Here is a 23,368-nt window from a genome sequence, read left to right on the forward strand (position 1 = left end):
TAACCTGTGACCTTGCACGTGCTGGAGCACAAGACCGGTTTGGGGGTTTCTCCCACCGACCGCCCCCCCCCCGCAGGTGAGCTGCCACGGGGAGAGGAAAGCCCAAAGGAAAGCCCGGCCCTGGGATCTTTTCCCCCCTTTAAACCGGTCACTTTTTAGGAGTTCCCGCTGCCTTAGCTCAAGTCCTTGCCACCAGATTACCATCTATTTTCCACCCATTTGCCACCCCCCACCCCCCCCCCCACACACACAAACACCCCCTTTTTAAAACCCTTTATTGGAAAGAACTTCCTCCGGGGACCCCCGATCGCCTACAGTTCCAATCACTCCCACCGCCCCCCACCCCACCCCACCCCACCCCTCGGCCGGGCTTCCCTCTTTCCAGCCCCAGATCCAGGTTCCCCCCAAAACCACTTGGGGAGAAGATCCCCACCCTGCGCCCGGGTCCCAGGCGCCCGGAAAGGCGCCGGGGGAGCGGGGAGGGGTGAGCGTGGGGAGGAGGGGGCAGGGTTTCCTGGAGCCCCCACCCCACCCCCCGCCCGGAGAGGTGCGGGCGGGAGCGCGGGCGGTGGGATCGGCGGGCGGTGGGGGAGGGGACGGCGCGGGCGGGAGGCGCGGGGGGAGGAGGAGGGGGAGGGGGAGGAGGAGGAGGAGTGTGTGCGGAGCGTGTGCGGCCGGGGGAAGCCATTGCCTGTTTAATAGTTGCTGTTGCTGCACTTCCGCTTCTCTCCCCGGCGAGAGAGAGAGAGAGGAGAGACACGAGCGGCCAGGCCCAGCCGCAGCCGCAGCACAGCCGCCGCGGCGGCACGGAGCAGCCAGACACAAAGAGAGGTACGGGCTCCCCCGCGGCCCGCGCCCCCGGCCCGCCGCCCGCCGCGGGGACACCCGGCCGCCGCCGCCCGGCCCGACCCGACCCGCGCCGCCCGGGCCGCCGGGCGCGGGGCTGACCCGGGGGTGGGGGTTGGGGGGGGAGCGGAGCGGGGCCGGGGGGTGGGGGGAGCCCCGGGGATCCGGGCCGCCCGCGGGGGGAGGGGCGGGGACCCCGGGCCGCGTGGGGGGGTGCGGGGGCCGCCCGCGTCGGGGCCGGGGGGGAGGGGGGCATCGTGGCTGGAACTGTCAGCGCCGCCCCGGGAGCCCCCCGCGGGCCGCCCCGAGGGCCGGGGGCGGGGGAGTTGGGGGAGCCCCGTTTTCTGCCCCCGGGGCGGCGGGGGAGGGGGGCACGGGAAGGAACCCCTTGGGGGCGGACGGGCTCATTGTTATTCCTTCGCGGAGGAGGACGAGGCTGGGCCCCCGCCCCCGCCCCCACCCGGGGTGGCGGCCGGCGTGTGCGGGAGGCGAGGGCCCGGCCGGCGGGAGGGGCGTCGGGGCGCGGCCCGGGGACCTTGAGCCCGGTCGCCCCTGCTTTCCCTCCCCCCTCCCTACACCCCCCTCCGCCCCGCGGGCCTCTCCCTTCCCCCACGGGGCCCCCGCTCCGCGCCTCCGTCCCCCCGTTTCGGCTTCCTCTCTCACTCCTCTCCGCCCCTCCTCTTCCCGACCCGGTCAAACTCTGCTCCCGGCCCCCCAGACCCCCGGGAAGCCGGCCCCCGCCGGGACCTCCCCTCCGCGGCTCCCCGCCTCCTCCCGGCCCCGAGGGGAGTCCGGCGGGGGGGTGGGGCTGGGGGCGAGGGGGAGGCCCCACGCTTCGCTAGCGACCTCTTCCCACCGTGTTTCTCCCCCATTTGGGGCCAAAAAACAAACAGGGGTTCGCGTGTGATCCGCAGGGCCCGGGGTCTGGGAGAGGCGGGGAAAGGGGGGGCGGCGGGCGCACCCCCGGCCCAGCCCCCCCGACGGCGCGGTCCGCGCTGAGGGCCCGGGGCTGCAGGGCGCCGCGTTCTCTCCGTTTTGTCTCCCTCCCGCTGCAGGGGCTGTTGGCGGGGCGGGGCGGGGGGTTCGCTATGTCGGATGACGATTCGAGGGCCAGCACCAGCTCTTCCTCCTCTTCGTCCTCCCACCAGCCCGCCGAGAAAGAAGCGAGCATCCCCAGGAAGAAGGAGAGCAAAGTCAGCATGAGCAAGAACTCCAAGCTCCTCTCCACCAGCGCCAAGAGGTAGCGTATTACTTTTCATCCGCAGGCTCCCCCTGTCCCTCCCGAGGAGGGTGGGCTTCCGTGCTCCTCACGATTTGTGGGTGCTTAAAAATGGGAAGAAAAAAAAAAAATGAAAAAAAAAGAAAAGAAAAAAGGGGCCTTGAAGAAGCCCTCACTCTTTTTTTCTCCATCACTTCTTTTTTTTTCTTTTCTTCTAATCGTTGTCCACCTGCAGCTGTTGTGACTTGCGTCTCCCATGTCTTCCTGAAGTTTGTAAGAATCCTCATTACTTCTACTGCTGGCCCTTCAATGGGATGTCAGATTACTTGTGCTATTAATCACTAATCTGTGACCTTTCTCCCCCCCCCCCCCCTCGCCCCCAGGCCTGTCACTGCACTTAATTACTAATACCTGCCCAGACCACTCCATCAAAATGAATTCTGTTCCCCATCTTACATCCTCCTCACCTGTTGCACATCCGATATATATATATATTTTTTTAAATAGACCTTTCTCCCAGAAATCGTATAAGGAATAAACAACTCATGGTAGTGAGCTCAAAAACAGATTTAATAGGTGAAGACACAAGTGTTCGTGCGGGATTTAAAGAGATTTTTCTGATTTGGAGAGTTGAGGCCAGTGAATGAATCAATCCATACATGATGTAAAATGGGTAATTCCAGGTTATTTGGGGGTCTCTCCTGTTCTTTTTAAGAGATTCAATTTGCCATTTCAGGGAGACTTAAATTTCTCCGTGCTCTTCTGTGCCGTAAAACCTTGAGAGTGTGAGTGTGTTTTTCGAAGTTGAATTCAAGTGGTGGCTCTTTTTTTTTTTTTATTCTTTTCCTCCTCTGTCTCTGGAAGGCAGAAGCTACTCTTTTACTTCCACCGTCCTTCAGTAATATCCTCTGATCCCCGTGACCCCTGAAAGAATCTATAGCAGATTCCTGGGAATCCCCATACCTTTCATAAATCCTTACTGCTCTCAGGTGCACAGTCATTAAACTAAAGTGGCAAACCAGGACGATCGTAAAGAATCCGAATGGTGGGTTAGATAGGGATATCTTTCTTGGGAGAATGTAAAATAAAACGGAACACGAGGCTTTAGATCTCTCTGTCTCTCTCTCCACCGAGGTGTGAACCTGGAACTTGAAAGTTTGTTTTGTCACCTTCCCCGACGTGAAATTTGAAATGTTGGTCAAGTGCTTTGGTCACCAAAACCATGGGCAGGTGAAGGCGAGACTTTGGTTTATTTTAAATAGTGTAGACTGTAGAGGTCTAGACTTGAGAGGCAAGATGCCTTGGCCAGAGTGTCCTCATTTTCAGGGGATTGGTTCGGTTGCATATCCACTTCCCAGGAGTCTAACAGGCCCTCATGGATGAGCCCGCATGCTGGTTCTCCCAGAGCCTGGTACCGACCCTGCCCACTTCGGATGGGGCCTTCCTTATCCCGCCTCTAATCCGTCACCCTCCCCGGGGTCTGGGCTCCTGAGAGCCACAGCTTCTGGCCTGACTTGCTTAAGACAGGATATTTGCTTTAGGTCGTCAGTGTTTTTATAGTTTGCCGACTGTCCCTGCTGTACATTATATATGTTTGGGGACAAAGACACAGGTTTCAGATCTAAAACAGCCTGCTCTGTCAGCACATTACAGATTTGTCACTAGACAATTTGTCTGCTTATACTGAGGGCGTTAAAAACTTACTTGGAAATGTCTGGGAAAGAGATGGTAGGTGTAGGAGGAAAAGAAAAAAAGAAAGAAAGGTGGGAAGCTACAGACAGGAGTATTACCTATAAAGTTAATGTCGGTTTTAGCTCTCTGGATATCTTGCTGAAAGACTAGCTGGTAGTGTTAACGTAGAGCGAAGGTTAATAGTAAAGGTAAAAAGTGGAGAGGGACAGTGTGTCCAGGAAAGAATAAGGGAGACTGATCTTAGACCCTGTAGGAGCGACTCTGAAACGGATTGATTTGGAAGCAGGTGTTGCCCATAGAATTGGAAGGAGCTCATATACCGAAAGAGAGAGAGAGTGAGAACCAGCACAGGGCTAAGCAATGACCGGGGGTGACCAAGGTTACCCCCTTGCATTTTGGGAAGTGGTTTCTGGGCCACTGGGAGAGGAAAGCCCCCATCGAGCGTGGTCTGGACAGGAATTACTCTGTGGAGCCTGTGCAAGTGCTTGTAGAGATGAAGCGGAGAAAGCCGTCTGGTTTGACACGATCTAGGTAATAAGCAACTAGTTTTTCACGACTATTTTGTAGTAGAGGTGGGGTTGACCAGGAGAAATGCAGTCAATGTGTAATATACCAGTTGTGCTAGGGGAGTGGGTAGTTTTTCCTATCTGTGTAGGTCTTCATATATAATCATTCTAATAGGCCGGCAGGTAAAGAATCGGGAAACCTCAGGACTCCAAACTTCTGGTCTAACATACAATAATGTGCCAAATAGCGGGAGATCCAAATATCTCCACCGAAATGCTCACGGGTAGCAGCAGAATGTAGCAGGGCACAGATAAAAAGATGTCAGTAGGGATTGTAAGCGAACCCCTTTCCAAGGTTGACCAGATCTGTAGGGACAGGAAATGTTCTCCACCAGGAGAGTTTAAAGAACTTTCCAGGTCACCACCTTTCCATTCTCATCACTTCCACCTGGAAAAAAGCAGTGCCTCCTAAAACCTGCCCCCCATCCTTCCAGCGGCCTGCCTTCCTACCCGCAGCCACCTTTTGGGAAGAGAAAAAGGCCATTCTTAGCGTTCAGATTGCCTTAGAGAGTGTGTCTGTCTGTGTGTTAGGTGTGTTTGTGTGTGTGTGTGTGTCTGTTTACGGTGTCGCCCAGTGAGATTTTTAAGTTAAACCTTAGCCCTGCAGGGCTTTCTAGGAGAGGAGCAGAAAAAGTTATAAAACTAGGAGAGCCCGTTGGAGGGTGGCAGAGGCTTAGGGCCTCACACTTCGCCGTCCTGGGTGATGCTCTCAGCGCCTAGGTGAGCGGAGACAAAGGCCGGGGCTCGGGATCGGCCCGGGCGTGGGGGATGGGCCTTTGTGAGGCCGTGGGCCGGTGCCCAGAGGGAAAAGGGGGGGCCCCGGGGCTGCGTGCAAGGGCGGGGGGGGGGAGGTGAAGGAGGAAGGGGGCAGAGCCCGGGGAAGTTCGAGGATGTCCGGGGAGAAGGTCCGGAAAGGGGGCCAGTGCGGGCGGGCGGGTGCACCTGTGCGGCCGCGGGTACTCGGAGCCCGGCCTCCGTGCAGGGCCGGGCGGGGAGCCGGTGGCAGGGTGCAGACTCCGGGGTGCGGGTGGCGGGGTGCAGACTCCGGGGTGCGGGTGGCGGGGTGCAGACTCCGGGGTGCCGGTGGCGGGGTGCAGACTCCAGGGTGCCGGTGACGGGGTGCGGACTCCGGGGTGCGGCGGCGGCGGCGAGCTGGGGAGTCAGCGGCGTCCCGGCCCGCAACTTGGCAGGCGCGGGGCGGGGGCGGGGAAGCCGGGCGGCCGGGAGGGGGGAGGCACCGAGGGGTCCCCCTAGAGGCCTGCGTCACCCCGGATCCCGGAGGGCCTTGAGGGGCCTCGCGGGGAGCGGCCATGTTGGCTTCGTCACTGAGGACACAGGCCGGCCTGGAGGGGGGTGAGCCGAGGGGGGAAGGGCGGGGTGCGGGGTGCGCCCTGCCTCCCAGGCGGGGCTCCATGGCCCCAGGGACTGGCGGTGCCGGGAAGGTGAGGGCGTCCTGACACTCAACTAGTCCGGAGAGGAGCTGCTGGGCTATGTCCTAAATGGAGAACAAGCACCAAGACCCTGTGTGCCCGGCGGACTCGAACCCGGGCACAGAGGAGGATGAGAAGGTGCCGGGGCAAAGGGTTTCCCTAAGCGCGGGCCCTGAAGCGCTGCCCCCCCCTCCCTCCGCGGAGATCGCCGAGCGCAGGAGGTTCGGTGACCGCCAGGCCCAGCCTGACCCTGTCCTCTCTCCCCCTGACCAGGATTCAGAAGGAGCTGGCCGACATCACTCTAGACCCTCCGCCCAACTGCAGGTGAGCTCCTCTCTCCAGTTTGTTTCTTTCAAAATTCTTCCAACTTTTCCTTGGGTTTTTCCTTGCTATTATTATTACTATAAACGTTTACTCTTTGGGTAATGCTTGTTTCGTGCTAACAGCAAGTCTCAGCTGAAATGTGTGTACCTGAGTGTCCTGTGTTGGTGAGCCTCTGACAATCTCAGTGTTATGGTGAAGAGAAGAGATTTGATTTAGAGTGAACACTTTGACATAAAACAAAACTGTGAAGTGAATAGGAAGGTGTGCGTTTGTCTAACCCTGGATCTTTTCATTTGTCATTAAGGGTGATGCTGGCTTAGAAAATTGCTTTGCTCTCTCAGTGTTGTTCCTGCTCTCTCCTGCGAGAGCAGAGTCAGATCAAACACTGGCTCCCTCACACTATGCCCAGTATGTGTGTGTTCGGCTTCAAAACAGTTTGATACTAGTCTTCAAAGGGTTGTTGATCTCTATTCAGAAGACGCATTTTGTTATTTACTGTTGAGTCAAGGTGAATTGACTAAATCAGCGGAGAAGTGAGGAGACTTAGAATAAGAGCCATTTATTTAAGGAAGCGTACTTGTTTGGTTCTGTAACTCCAGTTGTTTAAAATTAAGTTTAACATTTAACTTCATTCTCCGTTCTCATCATTGGCATTGGAATGGGATTTGAAGTTTTCGGAGTGTGCTAAACTTACGGGGTTAGAGGAAGTTACTGATGAGAAAAGGCTGTGGTCTGGCTGTTCATAGAATCTGAATCAAGCATGTGGAAATAGATTGAAAGCTACATGAAATACTTTGCTTATTAACACTGAGCTTTCTAAACTGTGGTTAACGGAGTAAACGGGAACATCAATTGTCTTTTTGGTTATGTTTGTTGTTATTGTTGGTCAGGTGTAGGGTGTTCTTTGGTAAAATTTTGTCCTGTTTTGTAAGGAAAATCATTTCGGGTTTGAAATATGCTCTTCTACTATAGTTTGTAACGGAACCACGCAATCATTCTTGAGGATTTCTTTCCTGGCTAGTAAGCGCCTTTTCAGGATGTTGAGAAAGTGGAGGAATGGGTAAAGATTAGAGCTGTAATATCTCCCTGTTTTGTTTTATTGGAGTCGTTCAGATGAAGCCTGTAGCTTCCCTTGAAGGGTTGTGTTGAATCCATGGGTGTTCCCCCTGCGAGGTCTGTGCTCTCGTTGTTGCTCCTGTTTGGTAGCCTGCCTTCCACGTGTCTCTGGTGAGTCGGTGTCTCTGGTGAATTCAGGCAGCTGTAGCTGATCAGATTATGACGTTTTTAAAGCATGGTTTCAGAACTAACATTTATCAAAATGTGTACAGCTTTTTTGCAAATCGGTGCAGTCAAATTTAAAAGTTGTAAATAATTTAAAGCTTTTCATGAGATTCATTACTCTTTAGAGATAGGATAAATACACGTTAATTTCACACCATTTTAGCTGAGTTTACATGTGAGAGGTTTGTGCTGCTGAACATGTGGAACTTTCCCTGGAAAGCTCCTAATTGCCTTTTTCAAGGTGAAACCTGTAAACCTTACCTGTGGTCAGGTGAGTCACCAAACCTGGGTGATTGGTGGTGGGGAGACAAATTTCAACATATTTACACATTGAAGAAATCTTCAATTTCAAAGAAAACATTAGGCATCTTTACTTTGCAAGAGGATGTGTATTATGTTGACTTCTAAAAATAAAGACTGCTGTATTTTCTGAAGACATTTTCTAGGAGGGCTGTTGAAGTAATATGAATCACAATCTCTACTTTCAGTTTTTCTTTTTTGTTTGTTTGTTACATAATCTCTACTTTTGGTTGCCTTAATAATGTTGACTTAATGGTATCCAGTAGTCCCAATAATCAACATATTTAAATGAGTTTGGTTTTATGTTTTCTGTTGGTATGTTATGGGATTAAATTGATGGTTTTTTTCTTTTTTTAATATATTTTTATTTCAGAGAGGAAAGGAGAGAGAGAGAGAAAGAGAAATATCAATGATGAGAGAGAATCATTGATTGGCTGCCTCCTGCACGCCCCACACTGGGGATCAGGCCCAAAACCTGGAATCTAACCTGGGACCTTTTTGTCCACAGGCAGATGCTCTTCCACTAAGCCAAACCGGCTAGGGCTGAAATGTTTAGTATTGTATTTTAATGTACATTATTTTTGGAGATGGAATGGATAATTTAGTGTGGGGATACTTGTTGATGTTAGCTTCCATTTAAAAATATATGAATTAAATGATACATTGAATGCATGCATGCATGTTTATTTTATTTTTTTATAATTTTTAAAGTGTTAGCATGAGAGCTTGGTTTGAATGAAATTGTAAATTCGTCAATTGTAAATGGTATTTTGAACTTGTTAAATAACTGGCTTTCAATGAATGTATTTTATGTATTAAACCGTTATAGAACTGCCTTTTTTTCGATCAGTAATCAGTGTGCAGTTTTAAATTCAAGCACATTTCTTTATTAAAATATTGTAGTTGCTACAAAGTAGCCTCCAACAGTTGAATCAGTGTGAGAAATGCTTCTCTGGAAAATGCACCCCTTGTGTTCACTAATTTTAGCACTTGGCAAAAATATGTGGCTTCGAATGTGCAAAATGCACTTGCTAAATATGTTACCATTTTGAGCACATAAAGTTAAACCTCAGTGTTGCATATCATGTTTAGTAGATATTTTAAGTGAATATTTTAAAATTGGTTTATATTGCCTTATAAATCAAATTCTTTGCTATCTCTGAACTATTTGGTTACATGTGTGTATGCAGCTAAGTCTCCCAACTCATGGACCCTGCATTTGGTTAGGCTTTTCCTCCTGCATTCTGGTTCTGTTCCTTTAGGAGGGGAAAGCATTAACTACCGTAATGATTTCCTAAAGCATGCCATGTCTTGGATGATAAAATTATGCCTTTTCGGTAGCTGGCGAACTCTGCCATTAGGGTCAGTTTTGCAGCTATTATTTATAGCTTAGGGCTCAAGCTCTGCTAAATTGACTAGTTATAGCTATCTAACTAATCTGTAGACATAAATGTCTGCAGACAGTATGTCTGCACATAATAAATGATGTATTTTTTTTTTTTACCCAGGTCCTTTAAACTTCAGGTTTTACTTAAGCGGATGTCTTTTTATTATGAGGCAACTACTCATAGAGTGACTTGAAACCTAAAAATTCAGATTTTAGGATAAAACACCTTTCAGAAGTCACGAACCATTTCAAGCATGGTAGAGAAGAATAGTTTTTCTTATGACTTTTTTTTTTTTTTTTTTTTTTTTTTAACTAACATTGCCTTTTGTTGCTTATATTTTAAATAGAATGTTAAGCCATTACACAGTAATGTAAGAATGCACCTTCTTAAAAAGCTGAAACAAATTGTGGAGTAAAAAAGTGAAAGATTCCTTTATGACCTCTTCTGATCCTGCCCCTTGCACAGAGATAGGCCTGGTTAGCAGTGATGTGTATCTTCCCGGATAGTTTCTGTGAATCAACATTGTTATACTTTTGTGGTTTTGCAAATCCTCCTGGAATTAGTGGCAATAGAACAGGGCGGGGCAAACACAGGTTTACAGTTGTTTGTATGGAAAATAATACAATAATAAATAAAGAATAATACCAGAATCCATTTTTTTTCCCGTACTCACAACTGTAAACCTACATTTGCTTCTTCACCCTGTAAGTCCCAGGCTGTTCAGCTTGGAATGAAGAGAGATTCCTCACAGAAGTAAAGGCCTCGTCCAAGTTGAGCATGTTTTAAGTGGCTGTTTACTGTAAAAAATGGGTTCTGCAGACGTTACCCTTTACAGGATTCTAGGTCATCTCACTTGCTGTGAAAAATGTCCTTTTTCTATAACTTGAATTCATCTGATGCTACTAAATGCATTGAGGATATCGAGGTGACTTCATCGTCTGCATGCTTGCTTTGTTCTAATTCTTACTTGGATAGCTACCACTGCGGTGTGATTGCCTTTCTGTGTGTAGAGACCGTGTTGAAAAATAGTGAGAACCAGGAGACTCGAGTGTCAGCACAATCAACACAGCACCCAAACCAGGGTCAAGTGGCTGGAAATTAGCTCATTGCCTGGGGCCTGAGTGGATAGGAAGGAAGGAAGGAAATCTATCCAGAAATGAATTGCTTACTAAATGAGTAGGCACTCTCAGGTACCAAATGACCATGCTTCTGGATTGTAAAACTGTACTGCTCTTATTCCTTAAAAAGTTAAACTGAATTACCATATAATCCAGCAATTCTATTCCTAGGTGTGTGCCCCAAAGGATTGAAAACAGGGACTCAGATAACTTGTCAGTGTTCATAGTGGCATTAGTCATAACAACCTAAATATCTATCAACAGATGAGTGGAATGGATAAACAAAATGCAGAATATCCATACAATGGAATATTCAGCCATATAAAGTAATGAAGTTCCTATACATGCTACAACTATATGAACCTTGAAAATGTTATACTAACTGAAATAAGCCAAACACAGAAGGACAAATATCGTATGATTCTACTTACATGAAATGTCTAAAATAATCAAGTTCCCAGAGACAGAAAGATTAGAGGTTTCCAGGAGCTGGGAAGGAGAGGGTGGAGAGGTATTTCTTAACAGGTTCAGAGTTTCTGTTTGATGAAAATTTTGGAAACAAATGGTGGTGATGATTGCCCAACGCTGTGAATGCAATGAATGGCACTGAAGTTTACACTTAAAAATGGTTCAAGTGGCAAACTTGATGTTATATATTTTACCAGAATTTTTAAAAGGTTAAAAAAAAGAGAGATACTACTATTAAAATGTCGTCAGTATTTTGAGGGGAAATGCTTCTGGCTTACGAGGGGACACTTATAGTGGATATTAACGTTAAATTTCTGTCACAAGCCATGAGTGCCGTTCTATGTGAAAAATCACTCCTTTCCCGGAGTTCATAACATAGTGAGGGGGGGGGGGGGAAATACACTCACGGCTTTGCATAGCGTGTTGGAGTTGTCGATGGAAGGCTGTTTGGAAAGTACTGCACGTGGCACGTTGAAGGTTCAGAGGAGGGCGAGGTTCCTTTGGCCTGGTGGGAAGTGTCCTGGCTGGGCAGCCTCGTGGAGATGAGAAGCAGGGAGAAGACTGAGGGGCATCCGTAGTAGAGGGAAGTGTAAGAGAGATGTAGCAGCGGAAAGGCAGAGGGCACTTGTGAAGAAACCTGTGGCTGGGGTGCAAGGAAGAGTGGAAGGATAAACACTAAGAGACCAGACTTGTTCCTTGTGTCAGGCTGAGGCTTTGAGTGTCATTTTATAGACACCGGGGAATCACTAAGCGTCATCCAGTTAGAGCTGAATGTCTGGCTGAGACAAAGCAGGGGTTGAGTGGAGCTCGGTGGGAACCAGGAGACGTGGAGATTGCTGTGACAGTCCAGCGGGGGCCAAGAGGACCGTGGGGACAGGTGACGCCATCGGTGTGGAGAAGGGAGACTGGGGAAAGCAGTAGTATGTGGCCACTGGTTTAGATATGCAGCACTTGGAAGGGGACAGAGGGTCTCTGCTGGGTGTTGGGGAAGATGGGTGGTACCATTAAGAGAAGGAATAAGGTGGGAAGATGAACTGGCTTGAGGGAGGCAGGTTAGATCATCCTCTCCTGGTTATTTATGTGCTTGGTTGAGCATATACAGGAATAGTGCTTAGCATATTGCTGTCACATATTTAAGTTTATTAGCAATCCATCAGTGAACTCTCAGGCCTACTTTTAGATTTGATCAGACAAATTAAAAGGTCCCCAAAAGGCACAGGGACCCTGCTTTCTGTCTTTGATTCTGATCCTACGTGCCCCCTCCCCACCTTTTTCACTTGACAACATGCAAAGCTACAGAAGAGTTGAGCGACTAAATCAGGAAAACAGCCATCCTTCCTCATCAGCTGTGAGAATTTCCCCATGTCGGCTTTTCTCTCCCACATCCCTGTATTTTGCAGAACCGTTTGGAAGCGAGCTGCATCCTGATGTTTCCATGCGTGAGGCTTCCGTGCATTGGGCTGAGGGGAGCAACAGGGCGCTGAGGCCGCAGCTGGCTCTGGGCGTCCACATTAGGTTTGAAAGTTGGGGTGATAGTTGAACTTCCTGCTGGGGAAGAGGAGAACTGTGCTCGGAGGGGAGTCTACAAAGGAAGGATGGGAAAATAAAGAGGACTGGAGGAAAAGGGAGCAAAGGAGGGCAGTGCTACTAGGATGCCTCAAAAATAATTCAAGGGGATTAAATGTAAAGTGAAGAGCCACTTGTAAAGAACGGAAAGCAGCAGCGCCTGCCCCATTTGATTTGATTTGTTTTTTCTCAGTAGACTCATGTTCCTTGAGAGCAAGGATTATGTCTTTGCATCCCTACAGTGTGTCCAAGAAAGAATCAACAATCTGTATTTGTTAAATCAGACCTAACTCAAGTCTGATGGTTTAATGGAACATCTTCCTTACCCCCTTCAGAAAACGACGGGAAGAGCCGGGGGCACCGCTGTCGCGTTGTGCAGCTGTCCATCGCTGGCAGCCTTGCTAGGTTGGCACCCGGGCAGTTTGGGCAATTTTCACCTTCCCGGAATCACAGAGCAGCTCTGGGCTGCAGTGCGATCGCACTGCAGGCGAGAATGAGAAGAAGCATAGAGAAAATATCAATACCTTTGGTTCCCATGTTCTGACTTGATATCATTGCTGTTGACCAACACGTGAGCGTGGGTCTCGGGGCGCTAAGTACATTGGCCTTCCTTGAGACGGTTCCTAAAATCCTCAAGCTCTTCAGAGCGTTGGTTTCGTTAGAGATGCTGGCACCCGCCGGAGACATCTGACACATTCCCCATCACCAGTGGAGTGAAACGGGGTTTCATAATAAGCCCATTCTTACTCGGCCTCTCGAGGCAGCCATGCTCCGGAGTGAAACAAAAGACCCAGTAGCTGGTGTCAGAACATGCTTCTAATCCTCTGGGAAACCTGCTCTATAGGCGAAGCTTAAAGCTCTTGCTTGAGGACCACAATCCAGGAACATACCCGCAAGGGATGACGGGCGGCTTTGTGGAGTTCATGCCACAGGATGGAGATGGGGAACCTGCAGAAGGCCAAGGTGATGACGGCCAGGTCAGGAAATCCTGCAGAACCACTGTGTTCCTGTGCGGGGCATAATCCACACCGGGTTATGCCACCTGGGTCAGCATACAGTTCATGCTTACTTTAATTAACAGAGTAGTCACAACCTGAATTTATTTATTTATATATATATCTTTTATTGACTTTTTACAGCGAGAAAGGGGAAGGGATAGAGAGTTAGAAACATTGATGGGAGAGAATCGTCAGCTGCCTCCTGCACACCTCCCACAGGGGATGTGCCCGCAACCAAGGTACATGCCCTTGACTGGAATCGAACCCGGGACCTTTCGGTCTGCAGGCCGACGCTCTATCCACTGAGCCAAACCAGTTAGGGCTCTGTCTGCTTTTAAAGGCCTGCTGAGACAGAGGGAAGTGCCAGGCAAAATAAAGGGGCTGGCGTGGGTATCACCCAGCTCTCACCTGGCCTCCAGCAGCGCATGTGTCACGGGTCACGTCTGACTTGTCTGTAGTGACTTGTGTTGGCACTAAATTTTGTTGTTTTGGGTTTGTTTTTGTTTTTGTTTTTGTTTTTTTTTAGAAGTTTGGCAGTGTGAACCTTTATTTTTAGTATTTTTTAAAAAAGTTTTAAGTACAGAAATAATCTTACCCAGTCATTTATAGGTTTTGTCATTGAAAAGCTTTCACATCAGGTCCGCCAGGGCATCATCAGTCCAGCCCTGTGAGCCCACCACATCCCCCGTTGGTGTTACTGTCAGTCAGTGGGGCGGGCACACTGTCTGGTACTGAAATCACCCACCACTGGGTCTGCACGTCCGTTGCCAGAAGCTGTGATGGTTTCTAGCTGGGGCTGGACTGTTCAGAACCCCCTTCTCTATTGCTTGAGTTGGGGAGCACTGCCACCCGGGCGGCACCATAATGCTGCGGCTGGCAGTGCTCCCCAATGTGTGTGCCCTCTTCTCTCCTACCCCCTCCCACCAGGAGCCATGAGCTCTGTGCCTCCGTACAGGACCCCTGGGCAGCGAGGACAGTCTGAGGACGGAGACCACATTTTTGTTCGTGGCCCCACAACCAGACCAGGCTGCCTGTAGGCCCTGCAGCACTGCCTTCCCAGGCCTCATCAAATAGTGATAATCAATGGAGAGGTCCTGCAGGGTCTGCCAGCACTGAGATGATGACCATTATGCGGACTACCGGGACATCAGGTGTTTATATCCATTTAAATTGATAGATGGAAAGTCAATGGGTGATGGATTCTATATGTTCAATAGAAAAAGATTTGAAGTACATTTTCAAATTGCAGAAGATAGAACTCCACTTGGGATGTTCTTACTCAGGGAAAAGTTTTAGATTGGATACAGCTCAAAAAGTCAGAAAGCAGTGTGATCATATTTATTTAAAATATTGGAGTGCTGCACATTGTAACTACAGCAGACCTGGCTCCTGGCTTGTGGAATGGGATTTGGTAGGCAGTACAGACAGCAACTAAGTAAGCAGGATCGGTAACTACAGGTGTGGCGGCCAGTAGGCGAGCAATGAACAGGGCACTGATGGAGAATATTTGGGGGGAGGAGGGGGAGTGCTACCTAGAAAAGGCTTAAAACATTAGGAAAGGCCTGAAAGATGATGAGGAAAAGAGCTTTGTGAAGAGTAGGAAGAACATTCCCAAGGAGGGAAGCACGGACACAGGACCCGAAGAGGGGAGAGCCACGTGATACAGGGCCACGTAAGCCGTGGTAGCGGGTTTGGGTTGCATGCATCCCATTTCTTTCAGTGGGAAGCCACTCAAGGTCTTAAAGCAAGGAAGTGACATCATTTCAGTAATGATTTCAAAGTCTTTCCCCTCCTCCATGCCGTGTGGGAGGAAGGCAGAAATAAAAGAAAAGAGACCAGGAAGGAGAGGGTATTGTTCTATTCCAAAAACCAGTGGTGGTAGCTAGGATTAGGGGGGGTGGCAGTGGAGATGAGGGTAAAACACCTGGACCTGTTAGGAATTGCCTGTGGGAGATGAGAGAAAGACCCAGAATGGCTCTGAATTTCCCTGGGTTTACCAGTGAGGTAGATGATGGTGACATTTTGCTGATGGGAAGAAAATTGGAACACGGCTCTGTGTGTGTGTCTGTGTGTGTTGGGATGAGTCCTTTTTGGATATGTTAGATTTGAGACAGATGCTCTATTGAGGCATCTATAATAAATGAAGGTGTCAAATAGAAATCAGAGATAGGTAGGAGCTCGGAGGAATATTTTGAACTCAGGATAAATATAAGCTGGTGACGCACATACATTTGGGAGACATCAATTTATAGAGGCTTTTGAATGCCTGGGAATGCCTCTAGCTTCCCTAGAGAGCAAACGTGTAGAGAGAAGAGGGCCCAGGATGAGACCTGGAGGTCTAGCATTTAGAGGCTGTGTAGTCTGAAGGAGACAGAGAGAAGGAAAATGAGAGAGTTGGTGTCAGAAGACAGTGAGTGGAAAGTGTTTGGAGTTGAGGATCATGAACTCTGAAATAATGAGTGAGCTGGAAAAAGATGAAGATGAGCAAGCAACCATTGGATTCTACACCTTCTAATTTGTTGACCATCACAAGACAGATCCATTGTGGAAGAGATACAAGAGGGGAGGATTTTCAAGAAGGAAAAGGTGTTATATACTTCCAATTAGAAGATTTCATTGTGTTTATTCAAATAAGGTATTTAATGTCTGAATTTACACTGTAGGACAAAATTTCTTGTGTATATAATTACACTAGAGGCTCAGTGCACCAAATTCATGCATTGGGGGGGGGGGGGGGTCTGCCCAGCTCAGCCCAGCCTGGACCCTCTGCAATCCGGGAGATCCCTCTCTCAATCCAGGACTGCTGGCTCCTAACTGCTCACCTGCCTGCCTGCCTGATGGCCCCTAATTCCCCACCACCACCAGCCTGATGACACCTAACTGTGCCCCCTGCCAGCCTGGTCATCCCTAACTGCCCCAACCCCCACCCCCCCCCACCCCCACCCCCCCACACACACACACACACTGGTCTGGTTGTCCTCGACTGTCCCCCCAACCCCCCACCAGCCTGGTTACCCCCAACTGTCCTCCCCCACACACACACTGGCCTAGTCACCCCCAACTGCCACCCCTACCAGCCTGGTTGTCCCGAACTGCCCCCCCTGCCAGCCTGGTCAGTTGTTTGGTAGTCCCTCGCTAACCCCCCTGCAGGCCTTGTCGCTCCACCCAGCCTGCTGTTTGGTTGTTACTGTGAGGGCATTGTGGCCAATTTGCATATTACACTTTTATTAGTATAGATATATATCTTGTGAGAGGCTCTATCGTTTTCAGTGGATTCTCAATTTTTTAAATGGTTTCCTCTGTTTTCCTTCCACCAGAAAAAGTTAACTTCTGCTTTACTGGAATCAAGCCGTTGGTGATCTTATGGCTGACATTGTAGAGTGGGTGCCAGGGCTTAGTTTAAAAATACTAGAGTGTGGGTAAACTGAAAAATCCATAAATTGCTGGTGCCATCCTTAAAATTCATCATTTGGATTGATGTGTGCTCTGGGAGTGGGTCCATGTGTTTACTTTTAACACAGTTTAAGTTATTTATCATATTCAATGTTTTTATCCTTTCAAGATTGGCAGTAACGTTAATACTTCACATCACATGTACCTGGAAAACTTAAAGCATCATACTTAGCATCATCTTTCCAGTCTACCAATCGTGTCTTATTAATTTGTTTCAGGTTATCCCAGGTACTCTTGGTCTTGCTAGTTTGATAATTCAGCAAGGTTGATCTTGTTAAGACACAAACTTGTAAATTATAGCAGTAAGTTTGGGATAATATGAATCCTAGAATTATTATTATTGAATGTGGTTAACAGTTTGATATAAGAAAATGTCCTACATTGTAAATGTTTATTTTAGTACTTCCCATCAGAGCAGTCCGTGTACACAGCAGCTTCCGTATAAAAATGCAGACACCAGATTCCCATTCACATTGGGAGTGTAGGGGGCTTTGGGTGTAAGTGATGAGAGCTGGTATCTTTTTATTCACATCACAGAAGTTATCAGTCAAGGCACTACATTTTAGTCTCAAAAATGTATATTTTATTGACATTAACTTTCTTTGAAAGTAGGTTCTTTGGGTTATGATTGATATTTTTGACATTTTCAAACAACTCGAAGTTGTCTTCTAGTGTGCCTTTACAGTAAGTAAATATTTGGAGAAGAAATTATTTATGGCATCTCTTAGTCAAATAACTTTGACAGATTTCTAAATTAAAATGATGGCAAAAAATAAGATATTTTTGTATAACAAAGTGTGTGTGTGTGTGTGTGTGTGTGTGTGTGTGTATATATATATATATATATATGTATATATATTGATTTTCAGAGAGGAAGAGAGATAGAAACATCAATGATGAGAGGGATTCATTGATTGGCTGCCTCCTGCACATCAGACCGAGCCCACAATCCCAGGCATATGACCTTGACCAGAATCATACCTGAGACCCTCAGTCCGCAGGCCAATGCTCTATCCACTGAACCAAACTGGCTAGGGCTGTAACATGAAGTTTCAAACTTGAATCCTGGTGCTGGAGGTCACGGGGGGTGGGGGGGGAGGGGGGCAGCCAGTAGATGTGTCACTTAGGCAGGTGACTCAGTCTGGTAAAGGGACAGCAGAGTTCTGGAAGCATTGAGGCCAGATGAAGAATTTTTTTAGGATGGGAGAGAGATTCTTCTCATTCAGAGAGTATTAGTTGGAATCACAAAAGTGCCTCGGGGAATCGAATGATAACATGTGGAACCACCAGCGGTTTGTCTACACAGGGACTTTGCTTCCCAAGTAACTTTCATTTCTCCTCCCACCACTCATATACTCTTCTGTGGGAACACATCTCAGTTTTTTAAAAGTAATTTATTGGAATTGGCTTTAAGGAACATTATTTCTTTGCAGACTTTGCTAGGATACATTTATCCTAATGACAAAGAAATGGTTGAATTGGTGTAGATCTAAAAGAAAACGTTAGTTTTATAACAAGCACTCTGAGGGTGTTTTACAAACATGATGGATAACTCTTCTCCAACCTCAGTAAATATTTCAGAACCAATGTATGTTAGGTGATTGCAGTAATGTGGGGGCAGAGGCTGGCAGGAAGAGAGCAGTGTCGTGTTACTTAATGTGGCAGATGGTATACTGCTTTGGCCTTGGCCCTTTTTTGAGTAACTCTGTGCAAGTCCTCAGAAAGCACAGCTTCATTCTTCAGCTAGACTGGTAGCCTTCTTCCCCCTTCTCCACCAAAAAAAAATATTTCTTCTTTGTAGCTTAGTATCCTGAGATGTTTTCACATCTGAAGTGCGCCTATTATATAGTAAACACATGGACAAAATAAACCCTGTGCTGAGGACATAATTCTTATTAGAACCGAAATTTGGTTTCCATTCTGTCTGGCCACACTACTGGATTCTATGTAGATGTAGAGATTTCGACTACATTTTACTATAACTTTTGACAGTTATATATATTGGGCGGAAGTTCTATATTGTAGTACCTGCAAATTAAAATACGTGATTGAGAAAAGAAAGTAAAAAGCTATTAAAATCTTGTAGTCCCAATTAGTTTCTATAATGGATACTTGTAGCTAGGGCAGACTGGATGCCCACTTCTCTGTCTCTGTGTCCTGTTTATTATGAAGTGTACTAGAGGCTCAGTGCTCAAAATCCATTCAAGAGTAGGCCTTCCTTCCCCTGGCACCCAGGACCCGGGCTTCCCTCACAGCCCCGGCTTCATCCCAAAGGTCATTCGGGAAGATATGCAGTCTAATTACATATTACGTGTTTATTATTAGAGATAAGTGAATTTTTCTCCATCTGTTGCCAGATGATCAGTGCTTTGCTTCTCTTCTTTTTCCACGGTCACTTTGAAAGTTTTTTACATTAAGTCCACTTTTCATTTAAATCCTGATTTAAACTTTCCCAACTGGTAGTGAGCCAGAGCAGTCATCTTCGGTTCTGAAGCTTCTCTGGTATTCGCCAGGCCCCTAATGTAGTGCCAGGCTTGAGGAGGATAACACTCACTGATTGTCATTGGACCTGGAGGTGCATAAGAGAAATGCTGTCTTGTTTGATGGGCTAATAAGTCAAATCTCAGGATACCTAATGATGTTACTGCAGGCTTAATTTGCATTTTCCTTGCTGTTTGATTGCATTCCTGGCCTTCTCCCACCTTAGTGGCTCCCTTCCCTTCCTGTTTCTTCAGGGAAAAATGGTTAGCTGGGTGACATTTTGTCAGGAATTTCTTATGGACATGCTCACTAGAACCAGAAAGCCAGTTTGTGACACTGGCATTTCTAGAAGAGATACAATTGCATGTACCTCGCCCCTATATGTGAATTATTATGGGTTTAGTCTTTGAAGGTATGATTCATTCCTCAACAGGTATTTAGCCAGCCCGGTAGATTAGTAATTATGTTCCTTGGATGGGTTTTTCAAGTGCGTAGCATACTGAGGACACACTTGCATCATGACAACTGTCTGTATTAATAACAGATTTTTGTTCCAGTTAAATCTTATGACTAGTTTTACAAGTGCATCGAGGCCTGGCAGGGTTATCGGTGACTCAGCTGGGGTGGGCGGGACAGTCTCCTACCTGCCCCACCTGTGTTTCCTGCCTGTTTGTCTATGACCAGGCTGAGCAACCAAATCACTGACAACACTGCCAGCACTTTGGTCTATGCCTGCCCTGGTTATCTCATTGTGCAGCCCTGAGACTTAAGGTTTAGCTATAACCAGCTGTTCCTCACCATCCTGTATAAAGTCCAGCCACCAGAAGTGGAACGACCAGAGACAAGAACCACTATAGCCCCTCACCAGGCTGGCCCCGCCTCTAAGCAAGCGGTTAGGGACAATCAGGTAGGCAGACCAGCAGTTAGGGGCAATCACGTGGGCAGATGGCCCTTGCAGGGCCGGCCCCGCTCCCCAGCAAAGAAAGGAGGTGGCCCAGGCCACCAGCGGAAACTCTGTGGCCGGTGTGTGGCTGGTCAGCAGTCGCCCTGCAGAGGTAGGCCTAGGCCAGCCAGGCCATCACACCCCATGCCTGTTGCCTACATAGGGTGGCCACAGGTGGCAGGAGTAGGGGGTTAGGGCCGAAACTGGTTCTCTGACATCCCCAGAGGGATCCCGGATTGCGAGAGGGTGCAGGCCAGGCTGAGGGACCCCAACTGGTGCACGATCAAGGCCAGGGAAGGACGGAGGAGAGCTCCAGGGCATGTCTGACCTGTCTTGCTCAGTCCTGGACCCCAGCAGCAAACTAACCTACCAGAAAGCAGCAAACTAACCCCCTGGTGGTCAGTGCATGTCATAGAAAGAGGTTGAGTGGCCTTAGCATATCATTAGCATGTTACTCTTCAATTGAACGGATGACTGGGACACCTAGCATATTAGGCTTTTATTATATAGGACTAGTGGCCCGGTGCACGAATTTCGTGCACATTTAAGGGGAATTAATTAGAGGAAATATTTTAATATTGCTATGCTTTTCAATAGAAGTGTCAGAGATGAAAGAAAATTAGTAAAATGTATATGGAAATCTTCCTCCTGTCAGAGTCTGGGACGCGCCATGGGACCCAGAGTCAAGTCCCCACCCACCTACGTGCTCCTCAAAATCATGTGAGATCCAGACCTGGCCTACCCTGTCAAGCTCTGCCCAGCATGGAGGGGTGGGGGAGGGCATGCACAGCCTCAGGTCCGCCAGCCCGGCACCAGGGCCAGGGGCACAACTTGAGGTCCCTTGGCCCAGGCCGGGGGAGGGGGGGAGGGCAGAGGGAGGAAGGGTGCCTTGAGGTCTCCTGTGAAGCACTGCTGGGGCTGGGGGTGCAGACTGAGGTTCCCTATGAAGCCCCACTGGGTGGTGGGCACAGCCTCAGGTCTCTGCTGATTCCTCGTTAAGGGAACTCAGCCTCTGCTGTGGATGCAGCCATCTTGTGCTATGGAAACCCCACCTCAGCTGTGGGCACCGCCATCTTTGTGATGGCATTACAGTCAATTTGCATATTCCCTCTTTATTAGATAGGAATATATCTGTTATATCTAGAAGTTTTGAAAAATTATAGACCTGCTACCTGGAATTTGTGTCTGAATCTGTGAAGGGAAGTGAATAACCCTAGTTTGTCTGGACATGATAGGAGGGTTCAAGTGTGACTGCTCCGTAATGCACCTGGAGCGTTCAGAGTCCACAAAAACCAGCTTCTTGGTTGTCTTTGTAGTCGCTTCTTGTGACTGTCCACCTGCAGGGAAGGTGGCCTGCGTCTGCCAGGATGCTCTGCCAGGACGGTGAGGGACCTCGGTTGTCTGGGAGGCAGCTTCCCACTGGGATTCCGTGATAGTTAAAGATTGGCCTACACAGTGTAAAGGCCCACGTCTGTGTGATATGAATTCCTAGAGAGGGTGAATTCCAGTGCCTTGATTTGGTGGGTGCTTTTGAGGAGTAATAATTTTGCCCTAATTCTTCATTTTGGTAGCTGAAATGTTTGGACTGCAGGGGAGATGTAGGCCATGGACGTGAGAAGCTTAATAAACACATTGGAGTAGTGATACTAATCATTCTTAGATGTGTATTGGGAACTACAGTTAGTAAAACTCTTTTGGTTTGTTTCTTACGCTGTAGAAATGACATAAAATGATGTAATGCAGCATACCTTAAAGCAGTACATCAGGTTTGGGCTGCTTTGATAAGAAATTACATTTCTTACAAGAAGGGAAGTTTTTTTTACGAAGGGCCAGTTTGTCATGCTATTTCCCCCTTCTGAGCGGATAATCAACAGTTTAGACAGGGACTCTATCCATTATAGAAAAATTACATGTTATCCAAATTTCTTGAGGGGAGAAAATTTCAGTGCAGACATAACATGGTGATTTGTTCAAAGGGAAACACCACCAATAATATAAAACAATCAAGTAATTTTATATTTTACTTTGAAATGAATCTTAGTAATTATGGTAAAATCACAAGTGTCCAATATTCTGTGTGTTCACTTTACTAAACAATGAAGCAACAGTAGAAAGCCTGATTTATGATATTCTGGGCAACTCTAGTTTACCTTTTTTTAGACACTTGCCTGTGGTCTGGCTCTTGAATGGTGAAGCTGTCCCACGGCTTTTTACACATCTCTACAACATTTGTCACACTCAGTTATGGTGTTTGTCGCTAACAAAGTCCTTGAGACTCTGATTGTTTTCATTTTATTCTTGTGCCCGACAAGAATACATATACAGCTCTGTGGACCAAAGCGTCCCGGATTCAGTTCGGGTCAAGGGCATGTACCTCCATTGCAGGCTCCTCTCCATGGGCCCTGGTTGAAGCTTGTGCAGGAGGCAACCAATCAGTGATGTCTGTGACATCGAATTTTCATCCCCGTTTTTCCATCTCTCTTTCGCTCTCCCTAAAAATCAGCAGGAAAATATCCTCAGGTGAGGATTAAGAAAAAGAAAACATGTACCAACCTTTAGGTTGAGAAAACCCACAGAACAGAAGGAAGAGCAGCGTGAAGAAGGATGTGGTGGAGGCAGGCGGGGGTGGTCTGGAGCTCCTCATGGGAGCAGTGTTACAGGAGCACCACTTCTCTCTGTCCCTTACCTATTCTCCTCCACTCAGGGAGATGCCTAAAAAGTGTCAGTTGCCGAAACTGGTTTGGCTCAGTGGTAGAGAGTCGGTCTACGGACTGAAGGGTCCCGGGTTCGATTCCGGTCAGGGGCATGTACCTTGGTTGCGGGCACATCCCCTGTAGGGGGTGTGCAGGAGACAGCTGGTTGATGTTTCTCTCTCATCAACGTTTCTAGCTCTCTGCCTCTCTCCCTTCCTCTCTGTAAAAAAAAATCAATAAAATATATTTAAAAAAAATAAAATAAATAAAATAAAAAGTGTCAATTATTACTGAGTCAAGCTAGTGATTAAATAGTAGTATTTGTGTAGATTTTAATATAAATCACTGAGAAATTGTCAAGTTGAAGTGATTAAAACACAGTCAGTTTTAATCTTTCATTAGTTTAAAAAAAAGGCAATTTGTTACTTTATGTAATTTTTTTTAATCCCCACTCAAGGATATATTTTTATCATTTTTTAGAGAGAGAGGAAGGGAGAGTGAGAAGAAAAAAAACAAAACAACATTGAGCCTGGCCTGTGTTGCTCAGTGGTTGAGCATTGACCTGTGAACCAGGATATCACAGCTCGATTCTGGTCAGGGCA

The 23,368-nt window shown here is 47.8% G+C and overlaps 1 protein-coding gene across 3 annotated transcripts in view; it reads left to right on the forward strand.

Moving 5' to 3' along the window:
* The first annotated feature begins 635 nt into the window (after positions 1–635).
* UBE2E1 (ubiquitin conjugating enzyme E2 E1) overlaps positions 636–23,368 on the forward strand; it is a 56,726-nt gene continuing 33,993 nt past the window's right edge. The window contains exons 1-3 of one of the 3 annotated variants that reach the window (XM_036431607.2): positions 636–831; positions 1,902–2,086; positions 6,027–6,077. In XM_036431607.2, the coding sequence (XP_036287500.1) occupies positions 1,935–2,086; positions 6,027–6,077 (203 nt within the window). In that variant the 5' untranslated portion in view covers positions 636–831; positions 1,902–1,934. The remainder of the gene's footprint in view (positions 832–1,901; positions 2,087–6,026; positions 6,078–23,368) is intronic. The other 2 variants (XM_036431606.2, XM_036431608.2) reach the window with 2 other exon arrangements.

Source organism: Pipistrellus kuhlii, unplaced genomic scaffold, assembly GCF_014108245.1.
Source record: "Pipistrellus kuhlii isolate mPipKuh1 unplaced genomic scaffold, mPipKuh1.p scaffold_m20_p_11, whole genome shotgun sequence".
Taxonomy (NCBI): domain Eukaryota; kingdom Metazoa; phylum Chordata; class Mammalia; order Chiroptera; family Vespertilionidae; genus Pipistrellus; species Pipistrellus kuhlii.